Consider the following 20,168-nt stretch of genomic DNA (forward strand, 5'->3'; position numbering starts at 1 on the left):
AATATTCACATGCAACCACGCACCATATATGTGATATGGCATCAAGCATACACACGCAATGAAAAGGAAAGTCTACGAAAACTATCGTTTTGTATTGCTAAGCCTATAACACAATTCCATAACTACAATTTGATTGTTCTTTGTCGTTCTCAAACTAACATTATCAGCGGACGATTTGGACACTGCTTCACTTTCATATTCAATTACATTGTTGGAGTAATTGAAAGCCTCATCTAGCTAATCCATTTCATACAACAAATGGATTTCGACAAATGAAATAGACTTAACATGGTCAGATGCAGATGTAGAACGATTGATATTTTATTTTACGCCTAACCAAACATAGCACTTAGTTCTTCAGTCAATGGAAAATAAATCTAAAGTAGGTAACTCGACCTTGTAAAACTGAATACCAAAATTTAAACTATAAAGAGCGAGTATAAGCAATTGCCCAACCTTTTTTACCTAGGTTATAAAAATCGATTGCTTCTTTGTATTAGAACAAAAAAAAATATCGATTGCTCCTATATATGAACTAAAACTCATTAGAGGTTTAAAGGAATATGATGAAAATTGTCATATGAACTCATATCTATTCTCGTCTAATTAAAATAAAAGAAACTAAGACAAACCAATAATCTAAGGGAGAACTAATCAATAGTCATGACAAAATCCACATCTCTAATTTAATATCCTCATCTAGAATTCTATAGTATCTAATGGGACATCCTCTAATACAAAGTACATAGTGTATAAACTTTATTTTCTCAAACAACACCATGTATGTACTTTATTTTCTTAAACAACACCATGATTTGTCATTGACAAACAAATCTGCTACACGGTTACCTTCCCTATCCACATACACCATATCGACTATAAACTTTAAATACACAATCCAAATCATCATTTTCCGAGTAGGACAAAAGAGGAGCAACCGGCAAAGGCGATGTTGAGGCCCAACGGTACAAGAAACGGGGTATAAAGAAACGGGATGGGAGGGTGTAAATGAAGATAGAAGAGCTGGTGAAAGTGATGTATCTAAGAGTAGTAGAGTGAGTGGATGCGAGGTTTTTGGTTTAAGTTCCATGTACAATAATGGTACGTACTTGTCACCATCAAAATTTTACACACAAGACAAGGGAATTGGATCCCTACACAAGGCCACAGTTTATCTCTTGGCAGACTGATTCGTTACTTCCCCACCACCAAATTTAAGTACTAGTAGTTCCAACCTGTATCCGTGTGGTCTTCCTGCCGACCATTGCTGACATGGTCCGCAGATGCCATCTAGGACGCAATTTTTGTAACCGTCAAATCCCGACAACTATTTACTCCCTCTGTTTCTGAATAATTGTAGCAATTTAACTAGCAGAGTGGCATAATATATGCAATTTTGATGTTGAAAAAATGTACATTGTGATTGTTACAATTGTTAAAGCAATAAATTTGCTTTTAAGTAAGAAAATATAGTCAAAGTCAATGTATAAATAATGTAAAAGTAAACTGTTACAGCGGTGAATTCCTACTTTCTCTTTACTTGATCCTACTCTTTAGAGACGAATTAGTGGGGAATTATGAATAAAACTTGTACTTATTCATTTCCACTCTATCTAATAATTTTTCGGTTTAATTTTATTTGCAATAGTTTAACACTTTGTAACAATGCACATTTTCTATTTGATCATATTTAGTTGTGAACCTTGTGATTGGTATGTACTGTAAAAAAAAATAGTAAAGTGAAATCTTGTAATATTTAACTCAATGCATATTTTTAATAATATCAACTTTGTATAATATATAATATTAATCAAGTTGAAATAATGAATTGACAAACGTAAAAGTCAAACTGTTACAAGTAAAATAGAATGGATGAAATATTCTGTAATATGAAAATCTGTTTTAGAGGGTAAAGGTTTGAGACAAGTTAATCAAGAATTGAAATCTAATCTAATTTACTACATTTGCACCCAAAAAATCTTTACAATTTGTCAATTTTATAGTAGTTTATACTAGTAAAAATTTAGGGAAACAAATTTGCCAGACCAAGACACCTCATTATTATTTTGGTAAGTAGATCTGCCCTTTGATGGTCCAGCCTTTGAGTCTCGTTTCCAAGCACACCAAAAAACCATATTGTGAGTTGTGACAAGAACGAAAACAACACTCATTTACAATCTTGTAACCACATCCTTACGTGTATGGTGCATCTAAGCTCAACACACCATCATATGACAAGAACGAAAACAACACTAACCTGATGTCCAAGACAATACAAAACACCAATATTGTTATGTATAAAAAAATAGCCGACCAATTGGCCAATCATGTCACAATATATACAAACCAATCTCAATAATTTTGGATATTCAAATTTTATCGTTTTATTTAGCTATGCACCTTGCTCTTTTCATTGTGAAGTTCATCAAAGGGTTAATAAGTTTAGGTGAAAAGAACGAAGCTGAAGTCGCATGTATTCTTTTCCACACCACATACACTGGTGCAATAGCAGGCATCGAATTATATGTCGTATATCAATAATTTCTTGAACAATCTACGCTTTTAATCAAAAACATACCTCTTAAATTGTCATGAATAAATGTCATCCACATTGGAATGCAAACATATAACTTTTAGCATGAATAGGATAAGAAATGAGCTGATGATTTCCAGCTCTATGCTGGCTGATCATGGCTCATTGAAGCAAGTTGACTTATATCTCTTCTCTACAATTTTCTTTAATGTCTACAAGTTTCAGAATACTTGCAATAAGTTCAGGATTTAAATGTTAGGATCTAAGCCTAAATATCACAATCTACCGTTCATTAATACTCCTAGCATTTTGGAACTCTTTTAGATAATAATCATCTTTTATTTTCTTTCTTACATTTTTTCATAATCATGGATCAGTTATGTGCTACAGCCTATGTAAAGCGTCAATTAGGAGGGATTTGCAAGTTAGTGATAGATACTGCAATATTAGTGAATGCACCAGCTTGAAAACTGGTCAGCCACACATCCTACCTCTTAGCATGGCTTCGGCCTTCCTCACTTGTCTTGTTGGTCCTATGATGAAGACCTGCATACATATATTTGAGATCAGATTAACACCAAAACAACAATAATTTCATGTTTTTTGTATAACATTGACTCCCAAAGGCCACAACGTTTCACAACAATTATATTTAGCTCAAGTATCCACTACAAGAAGGGGTATGGGTATGGATACATGAACTCTTACATTCTAGCCAAAGTGCAAGGTTTTCACAGAAAGCTAAATACGCTATCAACTTGGGACGACATATTCAAGCAAAATAACAACAAACAGAATGCTTCACACATGTATTTCATATAAGGAGAGTAACCTTGGACACGTTATGAATCCCAAGCACTCATACAGAGTTTCTGCATCTTTAAATAGGAATTTCCCATGTCAATACTCTAGGACACATACCTGAGTCTGACGTTTGTATTCACGATGGAACATAATTAGAAAGAACAAAAAACTGTTGGGATGTTAGAGGAACGACAACAAGTTGTATGACTTATTTCTCAGAATACGGAGATCATATAGTTTTCACCTCTAAATTAATAAGAAGTGCCCAATACTAGTAAAATATGGGACGAGTTATGCATAATAAGCAGCTACATTCCCAATTGAATAGTTAAAGCTTTGGTGTTAAGATGGGTCTTACATCACTTATAGTACATTTCTAATGACTCCTATTGTTAGGCGCTTATTGATGTGCCATGACCTGCAGAGTGTTGATACTTTTAGCTCAGAATACACTTTAGCCCTCTTATAGTCCAACTCCGCCAACTTTGACCAGGCTTACCGTTATAAACCATCAGTTCCCTATATTTCCTTCGGAAAGCATTCCTGAGTTAAATTGTTTCTTTTGGTACAGTACATTACTTTTAAACTTCAAAATAATTTTATGCAGAGATACAAGGGGTCAAAAACCACCTTGATATCATTAAAATCAACAAAAAAAAACTCTAGCACAAAGGTAATGGAGAGGGAAGAGGGGGTATAGTACTAGACAGAGCCTCATCGGCATCAGGAATTCCCAACATTGTCATCCTTACAAGTGAGAGGTCAGCATTATACAATTATAAATTAGGCTAGATCTTCACATTATTGTGATACAGATGCCAGTACATTGTTCCTCAACTAGATTTAACAGGCCAAATTAAGTCTAGTCTAGTCCCAACTACAACACAAATCAACAGCATCAATATACAGTTATTCAAGAAATATACAGACTAATCTTTAAAAGTTTAAATATACAATGAGATGTACATCATATTTTAGGAGCCTTGAGCCCTAAAGCTTGCATTGCCAACAATATTCAATATTTGTGGCTCACTATCCATTTAATTTGCAGAGGTGAATGTTAGGTGCAACCGTTTCTCTTAGACAGCATTTGGGTACGAGTAAAACGTTTACCAAGAAAAGTAGCGTTCTTTCCTCAAAAAAAAAAAAAAAAAAAGAAAGAAAAAAGTAGTGTTCCGATATCCTATGTTGTATGAGAGTATTCGATCAAGTTAAGATCTTGATAAAAGTTCTAAAACCATATGACCTTACCATGAGAAAGCCACCTGGCTTCCCTTTTACAAGAACTGTTACATTTTTTATTTATTTATTTATTTTTTTTAAAAAAAAAGCTATTGAACATGCTAAAAGCATGAAGATGTATTATGTTGTGAGTTTGTGACAACCACAATTGCCTTGGATCAGATATGGCACTTCAACACTACAAGCTGACCATAACAATCACAAAGATTCACTAACCACTATAATCATCTGTAATTCAAACTCTATAACATTGCAAAAGAACTACATAGGGCTCAAAAAGGTATTTCAACTTGTAAAACAACAAAGTGGAATGTTTGTAATTTGTCAATCCATGATAGTTGTATAAATCTTAGACTAGTAGACTGTTGTGAGCACACACAAAAGAATTTTGCATATACTTGCAGACAAAATTATAAATGTAGAACATGAGAGAAGATTAATACTGAAGCTTACTTTGTCAGAAGGACCTCTGTCACCTCCAATGAAAATTTCTGCATTGCAAGCAATACATGAAGGAGCGTTTAGAATGAAAAAAGTAAAGAGACAAAAAAGAAAGAAAAAGAAAGATTTCAGTGAAAGCATGGAATTCATAAAAGAGAAGGATTATACTTGCACGATTCTTTTATGAACTGGATTGTAGCTCCCTTTTTTCCAATAATGCATCCCATTTTCCCGGATGGAACATCAATCACAGATAGTATCTCCTGCTCAGGAACTTTTCCACTTGGAAAAAAGTCACCTGACAAGAAATGGAATTTAAGTGAGACTGAATTTGTCATATTAGATTTCTTAGAATTTGAAGCTCATTAAAATTTTACCAAGGGGAAAACAACTAGTGGAATCAAGCAAAGTCAGTTCAATCCAACCAAAGAACCAATACACATTTCTTTTCGAGGAAAGAAATCACATCAAAGAAGAAAGTGACATTTCACAATGACCTGGACTACTCCCAGGAATCTTCCAACTAAAGGGAAAATACCACAATATACTCATATAAATGCAAGAACCCCCACATATATCAGTCTGAAGAGGCCAAGGAATAGCTCTATCTCAATCCGGTTACTATTCAAAGAATGAAAAGTAGATGCCTGTCTCCCTTAGTCCCCCCTTCTCCAAAGCCGTCAATACAAAGTTACAAACTGTCAAGGAGGCAGCAAATACGAAAATGTAAATATAGGAGACTTCTAATCTCACTATTGAGACTGATCTGAGAACACATATCAGTACAGCAAAAGTAAGGGTACAGTTGGTTAATAATTCTACAATATATCATCTGTAATGAGTTAATTCACAACAGTAAGACCTAATTTTATGGGACCACTGGCTCTACAAAAATTAAAAAGAAAAGAAAAAGGGAAAGAGAAATTTCCTAGCCCAATAATCACTCAGTAGCAGGTGGAGATGCTAAAGAAGATCTGCAGTTGTGAATCAGGCCTCGAGAGTAGCCCCATACAGCTTTAGTTAAGCAATGGCTCAAGGTCCCATTTGACATTTAACTCATTTCCTAAGACTTCACTTCTTTATTCTCAGGAAGCTTAAGAAGTCCAGCTCTTATTTTTCCAAATAGTTTCTGATAAGCCTCAAGTAGGTTGTGGGTTAACTAATGTCTCAGGACTCTCAGCTGCTGCATGTACTCTTAAGACAAGTATAGTTTCCATCCTATTTTCATGTTTTAACTGTGGTGGTCCAGGCTTAAGGGGATGTTATGTGATGGAATTGACTACGATCGAAGATGACATTGGATAGAGTGTAGTCAAGAGATATTCAATAGAAAACACTGACAACATAGAGGTAAAAAATGATTAGTCATGCCTCATTAAGTTTATGTTATAACCGGATTATACCAATAACCAATTGAGTAATTAGACAACAGACACTTGCATTAAAAAATGTAGATTATTACATGTAAATTACATATAGATGACCCAAACATAACATTTAAAGCTTGGCTAGTCTTCTGTTGAACAAATGAACAGTCCTCAAAACATGTTTAGGCCATTCATTTACTACATGAATGACATTTGACTGAGCTTATATTATGAGTTGTTCACAGCTGTATTGATCCATATACTTCAGTTATGTTAAATTCCTTCAGAAAACTCAGAAAATTACAGAGAATAGAGAGAAGAAGAGAGAGCTTGTTTTGATTTCTTGTGTGAAAAGTTAGAAAATGAATTACAAGCTGGAAAAAAAGAAACTATTACAATTTATATAGTATATTACATGACAAAAGCATGCTGAGAGAATATAACAAACTCAGGAGTTTGTTACAGAGAATAATCCAGAAGAAAAGTTAGTTATATCTAACTTTGGTGAGCTGGCAGTAGGATATTATGGTGGATATAGGAGCTTGTAATCAGATACTTCAATACCCCCCCGCAAGCTAGGGGTGGTGTCAAGCATACCTAGCTTGGAACACAGATAAAGATGTTGCTGGTTGGGAAGAGCCTTTGTAAACAAATCAGCTGGTTGTTCTGCAGAAGGTAAATAAGTAAGCTCCAATAAGCCTTCTAGCACCTTATCCCTGGTGAAATGACAGTCCAGTTCATTATGTTTAGTGCGTTCATGTTGAACTAGATTCTTGCCAATCTGAATAGCTGATTGATTATCACAACAAAGCTTCACAGGCTTCAAATTATCTATTCCAAGTTCTTGTAACAACCTGACAAGCCAAGTGACTTCATAAGCAGCTGCAGCCATTGCCCTGTATTCTGCCTCAGAAGAAGATTTAGAAGTTGTACCCTGCTTTTTAGACTTCCAAGAAACAGCAGACTTGCCTAAAAGCATGACATAGCCAGTTATAGATCGTCTGGTAGACACACATGAAGCCCAATCAGAGTCAGAAAAGGCTATGAGAGTGAGCTCATTATGAGCTTGCATTAAAATCCCTTGACCCAAAGTGTGAGCCACATATCTGAGAACATGATGCAGGCAGCTTGATGAGGCATTCTTGGTTGTTGCATGAATTGACTCAAAGTCTGCACAGCATAGGACAAGTCAGGCCTAGTGTGAGTCAAAAAATTTAGCTTCCCCACTAACTGTCTGTAAAGAGAAGGATCAGGACAAAACACCCTATCATGAGCCAGCTTCAGATTTTGTAGCAAAGGTGTTTTTGCAATTCTAGAAACATCAAAACCAGAATCAGCAATGAGTTCTTTGGAGAACTTCCTTTGTGTGAGAACAATGCCTTGAGACAAATAAGTAACTTCAATCCCCACAAAATAATGAAGTCTACCAAGATCCTTGATGCTGAAAACAAGATGCAAATGATTCTTCAAGGCATGAATAGCATCAGAATCAGTGCCAGTGATTATAATATCATCAACATACACAACAACAATGATGATATGAGACTGATCTTGCCTCAGAAAGAGAGAGTAATCATTCAAGGATTGAGTATAACCCTGAGATTGCAACTCAGCAGTGAGCCTAGCAAACCACTGTCTAGATGCCTGTTTTAATCCATATAGAGATTTCTTTAATTTGCAGACAAGGTTGTTAGGATTAGACAGTCCCTCTGGCATCTTCATATAGATATCTTCAGTTAACTCTCCATGAAGGAATGCATTGTTGATATCAAGTTGATGCAAAAACCAACCCTTAGAAGCTGCCAAGGCCAAAAGACATCTAATTGTAGTCATCTTCACCACAGGTGAAAAAGTTTCATCAAAGTCCACCCCAAAAATCTGAGTATAACCTTTGGCTACTAATCTTGCTTTTAATCTCTCAATAGATCCATCAGCTTTGAGTTTCACCTTAAAAACCCATTTGCAGCCTATAGCTTTCTTCCCCTTAGGAAGAACACAAAGATCCCATGTTCCATTTTTCTCCAAAGCTTCAATTTCTCTTTGCATAGCATCAATCCACCCCTGATGTTGAGAAGCCTCAAGAAAACTTGCTGGTTCTGTAATTAATGCTGTTTTGGTGATAAAAGCTTGAGTAGAGGAAGGAAGATCAGAATACTGAACAAGATTGCACCAATGACAGTGACTGAAGCAACAGTGATATAATCTTTGTGCCAGATAGGTGGTTTAACAGGTCTGTGTCTAACAGGTTGTAAAAATGCAGAGGTTGGAGTAGGTGATATGGGAGAAGGAGAAGATGAAGGTATAGGGGGAATATGTGGGATAGAATGAGCATCAGAGTCATTATCTGAATCTGATGAGAAAAGAAAGGGTTCAGGAATAGGTTGAACAGGATCAGGGTTGTGAGGAGTGGTAATTGGTAAGAAAATAAGGTGTTGTTTAGGAGTAGAAGAAAAATGGTAGGGAAAATGTTTTTCATGAAAATAAACATCTCTGCTTATGATTATTTTATTAGTGTCTAAACACATCAACTTATATGCTTTCTGATTGGGTGGATAACCAAGAAATATGCAAGGAGCAGCTCTTGAATCAAACTTGCTTCTGTTACTTTTCAAGGTAGAAGCATAACAAAGACATCCAAATATTCTCAAATGATTCAAGTTGGGTTTAGTTCCAAAAAGAAGCTCAAAAGGGGTGCTAAAAGCAATGGAACTCAGGGGCATTCTGTTGATTAAATGAGTAGCACATAGCAAACATTCTCCCCAAAGAAAAATAGGAACATTAGACTGAAAATAAAGAGCTCTGGCAGTTTCCAAAAGGTGTCTATGTTTTCTCTCTACCACACCATTTTGTTGTGGTGTGTCTGCACAACTTCTTTGGTGAACAATCCCAAACTTATTATAAAACTGTAAAATAGGACCTTCACATAATTCTTTAGCATTGTCAGACCTTATGCACTTAATAGAAGCACCAAAATGATTATGTATCATTATTGCAAAATTCTCAAGTACAGATATAGCTGTAGACTTGGACTTCATGAGAAATGTCCAAGTGTGTCTAGAAAAGTCATCAACTATTGTGAGAAATAGATTACAACCATCATGTGTATAAGCCTTATAAGGACCCCAAGTATCTATATGCAACAAATCAAAGCAGTGCAAAGACTTAGAATGACTGATGGGGAAAGGAATCCTAGTTTGCTTTGCCTTAGGACAAATCTGACAAATTGTGTCATGACCAGAACAACTAGACACATTGCTAAGTACATGATGGATTTTATTGAAGGGTAGATGACCTAATCTGAGATGCCACAGTTTTGCTTCTTCAGATTTATTATCAGACTGAACAGTGTCAGCTACAGAACCTTGAGCAATCTGCAAACTCTTATGCTCATTTCCAACAGTTTACCAAGAACCAGAATACTGTTCTGAGAAAGATCCTGAACCAAGCAAGTATCATGAGTAAATTTTATCTCACAATTCAGATCTTTACACAACTTGTGTGTACTAATCAGATTAAAAGTAAAGTCTGGAACATGTAATACATTTTGCAGCTCTATGCCATTATGAAATCTGACAGTACCAACATGTTAAATATTCACTTGTTTACCATTAGCAACTGTGATAGTGTTTGGCATTTTAGTGAATTTATCATAAGAAGTAAACAAATCAATATTGCAGCAAATATGATCCATAGCCCCTGAATCAATAATCCACTTAGAATTAGAGCAAGAAAGCAGACATGTACCTGCCATGTGAGCTGAACTGTATGTTGAATGCACAAGATTCTGTGCATTCACAGATTCAGCAGGAGCAGTATTCTGAAAATCTCCTTGAGTATGCATCACTTGCATCATTCTGCTGTAATCCTTAGAAGAGATATGAGCTGTTTCAATAGGCTTCTCAGAACCATCATCAGCTTCATCACTATACACAATAGCAGCTATCCTTCTTCCTTTGCCTTTATAAGCAGCATTATTAGGTGGATAACCATGAACTTTGTAGCATATTTCAACCGTATGACCAGACATTTTGCAATATTCACAGAATAATGTAGAGAATTTTCTGACAGGTGCACCTCTACCAAAACCAGAATTATTAGAACCAGTCTGAGAAGATTGAGAAAACCGATTCCATGTGTTAAAATTCTGTGGTCTAAAAGAAGCTGAACTATTATTCTGATAAGAATTAGGTCTTCTATTATCCACTGCAAAAGCCATGTTGTTTGCAAAATTCTGAGTGTCTGATAACAAACTTACTTGCCTTTGCTTCGGTAATGGCTGCATCATTAAGATATTTGTCCTGACATTAGTATATTTACCATCCAACTTCATCAATAGCTGAATTAACCTCTCCTCTTGCTGTTGTTTCAGAAACTTTTGAGTTAAATTGCAAGTACAATTGTTGCATGAACATACAGGAACAGGATTGATACCAGAAATCTGATCCCAAACAGCTTTAATTTCAGTGAAAAATTCAGCTACACTACTTGAACCTTGTGACAAATCACTCAAGGTCTGTTGTAGTGAATATAATTGAGCACCTAACTCTGTGAATAACGATCCTCAAGATCTTTCCAGATTTCTCTAGCAGTACTAAAATAAAGAACACTTCTAGCAATACCAGAATCAAGAGAATTCAGAATGTAAGCAATAATCATTGCATTACATCTATCCCAAGCTTGAGATTCAAGCAAATCAGAAGGTCTAGGTAAGGTTCCATCAATGAAACCGAGTTTATTCTTAGCAGCAAAAGCAATTATCATGCCTCTCTGCCATTCATTATAGCTATCACCATTGAATTTAATAGAAACAAGAGGATTCGAAGGATTTTCAGAAGGATGTAAGAAATATACACTAGCAGGATTTGAATTCAGAGAATGAACATTTCCAGAATTTGCAGCCATAATTGAAAAACATCGCCAGAAAAATTGAAATCCAGAACTAGTAATCAAATTGAAAAATCAATCACCAGAAAAATTGAAAACCTAAATAAGGAAGATGAGAAACAAAATCTGAAAGAAGAGAAATCAAACCAGATTTGCAGCGAATCATCAATCGATCGATTGCTCTGATACCATGTTAAATTCCTTCAGAAAACTCAGAAAATTACAGAGAATAGAGAGAAGAAGAGAGAGCTTGTTTTGATTTCTTGTGTGAAAAGTTAGAAAATGAATTACAAGCTGGAAAAAAAGAAACTATTACAATTTATATAGTATATTACATGACAAAAGCATGCTGAGAGAATATAACAAACTCAGGAGTTTGTTACAGAGAAGAATCCAGAAGAAAAGTTAGTTATATCTAACTTTGGTGAGCTGGCAGTAGGATATTATGGTGGATATAGGAGCTTGTAATCAGATACTTCAATAAGTTAAAAGCCACAATTATGGTTTACTAGTAGCATATGTCTTGATGCCCAAAAATCATGGACAGATACACAAATCAAGTTTTTGAAAATTTGTACAAATTATGAATTTGATATTCAAACAGTTTATAGATCACTAAGTATGTCAATAGTACGAGTCTAGAGCAAACCTGCAACAGAAGGGATAGATGGCCAATCTGCATATCTATTGTTGACAATGCAGAAACAGCGACAGTGTAATACACCTCGAACTGCAAGTTTCCACAGGGATTGTTCATTCAGTTGCTCCATTATCATATGGTATACATAGAGAAGGAAGCGAACATCATCTACAGCAGAATTAATCATCTGTTCTGTAAAGGGCCTGTACGTCCAGTACATGGGATCCTGCACAAGCCAGTCCAGAACATCTCAATTTTCTATGAAGCTCATTCACATAAACAGCTATAATGTAAAACAAGGCGATTCAGAAGAATTACAACTAAGAAGCTGGCAAGCTATAACGTACAAAAAATGAGCTTCATAGCTGCTATAGTTTCCAATACGTCACAAGAACTTCACAATGGACACTGACAGGCATTTAGTTATTTCAGTTCATGTTCAACTTTTAGTCAATTGTTCATGACATAATTAGAGATTCCATTGTCAAATATCACTCTTACTATGATTTTAATAATTAACCCCCACTCTAGACACCAGAAAGTTCAAGCAAGCAAAAATCTTCTTGCCATGAGCTCATGACTTCATGAGTTCTAAGAACATTAACACCATGTTTGAAAGGAAGATACAAGGGAAAGAGAAGAAAGAAAAGTGAGGGATACATTTTACCTTATTTTAAGCAAGGGAAGGGAATGAAAGGAAATGCAGGGATCCATTTTAGTTCCCATTTTAATAAACTAAATCCCTCCATTGTTGGAGAGATTTGGAAGGAAAATGGAAGCTCACTCTTTCCCTTCCATTCCCTAACCTCCAATTTTCTTACCTCTTTATTCTTCACCTCTCTTTTTCCCCTAATTATCAAAACATAGAGTAATGATAATCCTTCCACATGAACAACAGCAGTATAAAACCAACTCCTACCTAATACTGACCTGTATTAGGAGGGTGCGTATTTCTTTCTTTTCCAGATAAGATATCCCTGCGATTAAGTACAAAGATCAAGCACAAATAAACAAAACTGACACATTATGAGACCAACCTTTCATAACATTGTCTTGCCAAGCACAAAAACATGTTCACCATTATATTCTGCAGAGATATAATATAAATTTACAAGAACAAGTTAAAAGGAAAAGGAGCAAAAATGACTAAATCCAGAAGTGAAGCAACTAGTGTGACTAAATGTTTACTTGCAGCATATTGGAAGTCAAAGTTTTAAAATGGTATACTTTTCTACTTAGATATGCCAAATAAACTAAATTTGAGTTGAAAGCTTTGACCGCATTAGATAGCAATTTAATCCAAACACCTCACTATACAACAACAACAACAAAGCCTTAGTCCCAAAATGATTTGGGGTCGGCTAACATGAATTGTCCTAAGGAACCTTCCAATATAAAAAAGGGACATAGCAAGTTAAGCAGTTGAAAGACTTTGAAAAAAGGTGAGTAAAGTGAGAAACAGAAAGAGCATCTAAGAAAAATAAAGAGAGTTTAAAAGAGAACAAAAAAATAAAATTCAAGAAAGTTTTAAAGGGTAGTTAAAACGTTTAATATAAATAATATAAAGGATTGAGTAAACTTTAGCAAAGGAAATCAATATAGTTCATAGAACACTAATGGGGTAAAATTATAAAAGTAAGTACTAAGATAAATTTAAAAGGTATATATATAATCATGACACTTCGTTGACGTGAATTTTCTAACTCCACACCGCCCTATCCAACGCCATATTTTCCTCAATCCCCCCAATGTACTCATTTCACTCTCAATCACCCTCTTCCAAGTTTTCTTAGGTCCTCCCCTACCTGTTACAATCCCAACACTTGCAATTCTCCAAGCCACCTTACCAGAGAGTCACTTTGTCTCCTTCTTACATGGCCAAACCATCTTAAGCAATTCTCCCTCATCTTGTACTCGATCGACATAACCCATACTTTCTTCATAATTATCTTATTTTTCAACTGATCCTTTCTTGAATGGCCTGACATCCATTGCAACATACGCCTCTCCGCTACATTCATCTTATGCACATGGCGATGCTTTACGGCCTTACATTTTGTACCATATAACAAGCCTCTTCCACTTTAACTAACGCGGTTTGATCCGATGAGCTACATCTCCATCCACTTCTGTATCCTTTTGGATAGTAGATCCCACATATCAAAAGACCTCATAACCTAGGACAATTTACACCTCACACAAAAAATTCTATATTTTTATTCAAGTAGCAGAAATTTTGTTCTATTTGAAGCAATAAGCATAGAAATTAGATACATTAATACCTTCTCATTGCAAGCCTGCAAGGTGCCTTCATTAATATTTTTTATAAGATGACATTCCTGTTCTATACAAGGTTGGTTCCTTATAACGATTCATGTTAGCCGACCTCAAATTATTATGGTTGTTGTTGTTGTTTGGCATACTTTATTCCAGGCTTAAAATTTTCTAATTGCATTAATTACAAATGCCAAGCACCATATATGCAACCTCATCATTTTTAAATCCCTTTGACATGCTTTATTTCTAGGCTTTGAGTATTATTCAGGCTTAAAAATTTCTAATTGCATTAATTCCAAATGCCAAGCAGTATACATGCAACCTTATCCACATCTTAAACTTTGGAGGTCAGTTCCTTAGGTGGTCCTTAAAATATATTCCTAATTCCTCTCATTGTTACTCCTAAAAGTTCTTTTTTTCATGTAAATTAAACATAAAGATAAGAGAATGGTGCCACTCTAGCACGTGAGGTATTAACCCCTCAATCACTATATTACAGAAACTGAATGGAGCTGAGCGGAGCTGAACTAAAATAGTAAAATGAACTGAGCTTAATAGAGATGAACTAAAATGAACTTAAAAGAGCAGAATGGAGCTAAAATTTAGAAAAATTAGTCCAAAAGAACAGGGCCTTAATATTAAAGAAGAAAGGCATTTGATATAATTTAAAGCAATGATCAAATTACATTTCTTAGCCTTACCACAAAAGCGATGATCAGCAAGCAGGCCAATGAAGGAAATGCAATCATCTAACGGTTGTGCCAAACCTTCTTGTTCTTGAACAAGGGCATATGCAATCTGTGCGGAGCAGAATCAGATGTATTAAAGAACAATAGTCTACTAATCAAAACACCATAAACACCTCAGATTACAAGTTGATCAGCTCAAAGCAACAAGATCTTCATTGACGACAGAATCCAACATGCATTGTTTAACTAAAAGATAAATATGAGTATGCTAATGTAGGTAGATAGACAGATGATAAACACAAAGAAATTTAAAAATAATTAGAAGATAGTTGACCCTCCAACCCTCTACTCTTCTATAAATCCTTTTTGACAGGTACTCTAAAAAAGTAGAAATCAACGACAGAGACAGGCATTTAATTTCTAGTTGTGTGCTATGAAACAAGATTTTTTTTAAAAAAATTTAAATGTCGAACAACAAAGTACCTAAACTTGGATCTGATCAAGCTATATCAAATATCTTAAAATCAAAACTAACAACGATAATTATAACCATGCATGCAGTGTAAGGCTGTGGACTAACCAACTATAGACTTAGATATCCAAGGAACTTATATCCGTAATTAAGAAAAGAAAAGGCCTCAAAAGGGTTAGTGATAAGTATAATAACCTTAATAAGATTTGTCTGTAATACATTATGTTGAAGATAGAATTACTTGACACTGACCTGTGTATCCACTACATTATATAGCTTGATGCCAAACTGATGATATAATGCCTGCAAGGCAAGGATAAAAGTTAGTCAGCTGAGAGACATAATGACTAGCAGTAACGAGACATCTAATCTGTAAATCAAGTTTTGGGACCTCACTGTCTCGTTTGCAATCATGAATAACTTTGGTGACATAGGCAGACTCAATAGCTGGTTTACAAGCATTTATTAGCTCCTTGCCTCCTACGGTAACATCCACAATATATATGGCGTTTGATGTGGCAATCTGGAAGGTAAAAATTGATAGTATTTAGTTAATTTTACCTGAACATCAGCTGGCACAGGAAGCTAAATACCATGGAACCATTAGTTTTGTAATCATATTTACCAAATAAAGCTATCCAATCACTGTATAAAAAAAAAAAAAAAAAAAAAAAAAGGAACTCCAATTTGGTTGAATCATGCAGTATGATTCAATCACTGCAAGATTTATCCAGTGATTACTCCCTTAATAATTTAATGCGATTAGCAAGAATGGCAAGCCTAAATCGTATTGGAATAGAATGTTTCTAGAATCATGTACAGTACTTAAAGATTAGCTCTGCATAAAACAGATACAAATTCTATATCACAAAAAAAGTTTTTCAAGGAACTTGATAAAGCTTATACTTTAAATTTTGAAAAATGAATGACAAAGAGAACCTGTATAATGCAAAGAGCTCCATGATGCGAGAGATTTACACCTTCACAATCGAATCCAATAACCAACTGCCTATCAGGAGACGGATGCAAAAGCTCCTTGGGAAGTTGAGATGCATGGGTGACAATATAAATCGGAACTGGTAATGTGAAGGTGTCATGAATTTTACCATTCCCTACAAGTAGAAGAGAATAAGCTGGCAAGTTTTAGCAAATGTTATGTCATGCGCAGTGCTTAATCGATATAGAATGGTTTATCAGCAGAAAAAGAGACAAAATGAAATAAGGTGGCATAAAGACCTTGGATAGAAGTGTGTTGCAACATATTTGAGATTTTGGAATCAAAATCTTTATGAACACACTCATGATCACAATATAATAATAATTTTTTCCTAGGTTAGGACTCTACATATTACCTTAGTACTTGACTCAAACATGAGTAGGACATTCCAACCCTTAATTCTGGGCCAAAATCAAGAAAATTAATCACACCATAGTTGAGTTGGACACTTGGACACGTACTCATGTCAAACATGAGAGCACTAGTCGAAGCAGCAGGGATATTTTGTTATATATTTGGTGGTTCCATCGTGAATTAGAAGGGGATCAGAGGGGGCAGCTTAAGAATAGCAAATTTAGAAGGTTTGTGAAGTTCTTTATAGGGTGACTTTACCCAAACAAGAAAGGGAGGTGAAAAGTTCAAGTTCCCAGAGTTAACATAAAATATGGCCTCAGTGAAAATATCTATCAGCATGGAAAGGGGGGGGGGGGGTGCAAATCTGAAAGGCAAAGTACCAATTATGCATACATGATACGGTGACTTCTGAAACAACATAAGATAGATCAAAATTTGGGAGGCACAGAAAGAGCAAAATTGTTCAACTTCCTGTACTTTATTAAATAGTAATTATTGTATTGAAAAAAAAAAAAAAAAAAAAAAAAAAAAAAACTATCGCTCCCTTAAGATTATAGTATTTTCCAACATTGGAAATATATAATTCACTAAGAGGGGTAAAGAAAAGAAATCCTTTCATTTCCCTTCAAAAATTTCATATTCGCACAAAGAAAAATATATTATTTACCTTCAACTCCCTCCATTTCGGCATTTCTCTCTAATTTCCAAATCCATTCTAAAACAAATATTTTGTCCTTTTATTTTTACCTATTTCATTTAGCACGATTGTCAACGCATAACTTTAACCATCAATATTGGTAATTCTCAATAAACAAAAATGATTACTACCTTTGTTTCGTATTATGTGCAACATTCATCAAATATGGTTGCTACACAATATGTACAACAACTATTTTCTATCATTTTTTAAATTGTCATTTGTCTCTATCTCTCTTCTCATCACATACATCTTTATCTTTCTCTCTCCATTCAACACTCACAAACAAATTTTGCCTAAGAGTTTCTGCAAGCTCATTTGTTTTACATAATATGAAACAGAGGTAGTAATCCTCCGTTTTTCTAAGTTATACGCACTTGGATTTTATGCGGTCTCCAATGTACTACTGTGACCATTAATAACTTTAGTTGTACATTAGTAAAAATTACGAGTATATAAAATTAATATATTGAAAATTCATAACAATACAAATCTAATAAGATCCAACTTGATAATGCTTTTTCTTATATACACACAATTAGGCAGGGTCAAAATTTTAAAAATTTGACATTATGAATAGTCTGGAAAAAGCAGGTAATATATGTTAATGATTATATTAATTTAGTCGATTCTAACTGGAATTCACACATGATTATGTCTTCCCTAACACGTAAAATCACGAAAGATGGTTGAAGGAGGGTGTGTGAACATTGCAAAGTCAAACTAAGTCGGTTAATACATGTGCAAGCTCGATATATAAAAGATATAAGTATTAAAGGTTGAATTACTAATGAAAATATAACTCACTTTCACTTCCCTACATTTCCAATCCTTCATTAGAGTTCTTGAGGATTCCATTTCCAAAAAAAAAAAAAAAAAAAATCCCGAAATGAGTTCGTTCAAGAATACTTCCATCTTAGTAAAGGACTACTCAGTAGTCATTGAAAATATATTTAAGGTGTAACGCTTGCATACATCTAAATAATTTCTCATCAAACCTCCAATTGATGATCATTGTTATGGTTTTTATAACATTTAGTCTAGTCATAATAAAATTATACACCAACAACTAATAATCAAGTAGATATAAGGGGAAGGGCATGAGATGCAGCAACTTTTATCAAGATATTATTAATTGAGACAATTCTAAGTGGAATCCACATGATTATGTTTTTTCTAACGCGTAAATCACAAAAGATGGTTTAAGGAGAGTGTGAATATTGCTGGAAGTAAAAAAAAAAAAAAAAAAAAAGTTGAGTTACTAATGAAAATAAATAACTCACTTTTAATTCCCTCTATTTCCAATCATTCATTAGAGTTCTTGAGGATTCAAAAAAAAAAAAAAAAAATTCCCGAAATTAATTCGTTCAAGAAATTAGATACTACCATCCTAGTTAAAGTACTAGTAATCATTGAATATATATATTAGGTGTAAAGATTTGCATGCATCTAATTAATTTCTCATCAAACCCCAAATCAAAGATCATTGCTATGATTTTTATAACATCTACTTTAGTTAAATAATAAAATGATACACCATCAATTAATAATCAAGTAGATCCAAGGGCATGTAGATGCATCATTGCAGCAACTTTTACCAAGCTATTCATTCAATCATTCGAAATTCCATTGTTGTTCACAGATCATATCCTAAATTTAGGTGAGAAACTTCTAGACCAAAGCAGATAGTATCTCAAACCCCACAAAATCCCAAAATCAACGAAAAATTAGCCGAAAATCCGTGCTTAAGAACACATAAAAATGCAGATAATTGACAAACATAGCATAATCAAAGCAGATAATTCATCAATTACCAGAAAAAAAAATGCAAAAACCTAGAAAAATTATATAAAGAAGCATAAACCCAGAAATAATTTACAATTACAAAATAAGCTAAAAACAGAGAAATAGCAAAATTCAGACTAAAAAACAATAAAAATAAAGGGAAGAAATGAAAAAAAAATTGGTTGAAATAACCTGAATATGCTGGTAGAGGAAGGCCAGTAGTGTGTGGGGAAGGAAGGGGCGCCATTACAGAGTAAATTTGCGACAGTGAAGCATAGCAAGCTACCAGTGCAAGTGCCCAACAGTTAGGACAACTTATAAATTTGAAACACAAATATTTTTTTTTTTGGAAAAATTGATTCTAAGAATCTCATTCGCTATTAATAATTCCGTCTTTTGATTATTATTTAATAATCCCATTTCTATAGGTGATTTTCTTCTATTGGTCCCTAAATTATTGATATCCGATTTTGATAAGTGAATATGCTACGTGCCACTTTGTAGTTTGTAATGGGTAGAAAATTTTAAATTATAAAAAAGAAAAAAATACAAAAGAAAAAATAATAATAATAATAATAATAATAATAATAATTAAATGTCTAATGTATAAAGTATTAGCATTAAATTAAATTTGAAAATTGAAAAATTTGTATTGGAATTGGGTAAATATTTTTATTGTAAATATGATTAGTTGCATCGATAATATGCAAATATATTAATAAGTCGGGATAATTGGATGAAAAGTATATACTACCTCCGTTACATTTTATTTGCAACGGTTAGACATTTTCCCTCTCTACTTTATATCAAATCGTTGCAAATAATATGTAACGGATGTAGTATATATAAGAGAAATGTTTTTTTTAAATAAAAAATTTGCAAATTGCGGCCATTTAAATTTTTTTTTTTTTTTTTGCAAATTGCAGCCCAAAAGTTCGTATAAATTGTAAATTGCAGCCCAATTCAACTTTTTCATCGGTTAACAT

The 20,168-nt window shown here is 34.1% G+C and overlaps 1 protein-coding gene across 5 annotated transcripts; it reads right to left on the reverse strand.

Moving 5' to 3' along the window:
• Positions 1-1,864: 1,864 nt before the first annotated feature.
• Positions 1,865-19,726, reverse strand: LOC110715366 (piRNA biogenesis protein EXD1-like). 5 transcript variants are annotated; one of them, XR_002510293.1, is made up of 11 exons: positions 19,375-19,721; positions 16,289-16,461; positions 15,741-15,872; positions 15,602-15,652; positions 14,890-14,986; positions 12,842-12,888; positions 11,921-12,137; positions 5,189-5,318; positions 5,033-5,070; positions 3,025-3,079; positions 2,192-2,257 (listed from the first exon to the last, which is right to left on the reverse strand). XR_002510293.1 is itself a non-coding variant. In XM_021893935.1 (10 exons), exons 1-9 carry the CDS (start codon positions 19,427-19,429, stop codon positions 5,052-5,054), a joined length of 921 nt encoding a protein of 306 aa, XP_021749627.1. In that variant the 5' UTR covers positions 19,430-19,721; the 3' UTR covers positions 2,561-3,079; positions 5,033-5,051. The 5 variants fall into 5 exon arrangements, 4 of the variants coding, with proteins under 4 accessions (XP_021749628.1, XP_021749627.1, XP_021749630.1 ...); XM_021893935.1 differs by lacking the exon at positions 2,192-2,257 and having other exon boundaries at positions 2,561-3,079; XM_021893936.1 differs by lacking the exons at positions 5,033-5,070; positions 5,189-5,318 and having other exon boundaries at positions 1,865-2,257; positions 19,375-19,726.
• Between the last annotated feature and the right edge of the window lie 442 nt (positions 19,727-20,168).

The sequence above is a fragment of the Chenopodium quinoa genome, unplaced genomic scaffold (assembly GCF_001683475.1).
Source record: "Chenopodium quinoa cultivar QQ74 unplaced genomic scaffold, ASM168347v1, whole genome shotgun sequence".
Lineage (NCBI taxonomy): Eukaryota > Viridiplantae > Streptophyta > Magnoliopsida > Caryophyllales > Amaranthaceae > Chenopodium > Chenopodium quinoa.

What these genes read in the sequence shown, in the direction of transcription:
- LOC110715366 (XM_021893935.1), bottom strand. Translation starts at nt 19,429, where the DNA reads ATGGCGCCCCTTCCTTCCCCACACACTACTGGCCTTCCTCTACCAGCA. An exon ending in ATAATGTAGTGGATACACAG is followed by an intron (nt 14,987 to 15,601) that starts GTCAGTGTCAAG and finishes TGCTCCGCACAG; the next exon opens with ATTGCATATGCCCTTGTTCA. An exon ending in ATCTATCCCTTCTGTTGCAG is followed by an intron (nt 5,319 to 11,920) that starts GTTTGCTCTAGA and finishes ATTTCTTGTCAG; the next exon opens with GTGACTTTTTTCCAAGTGGA.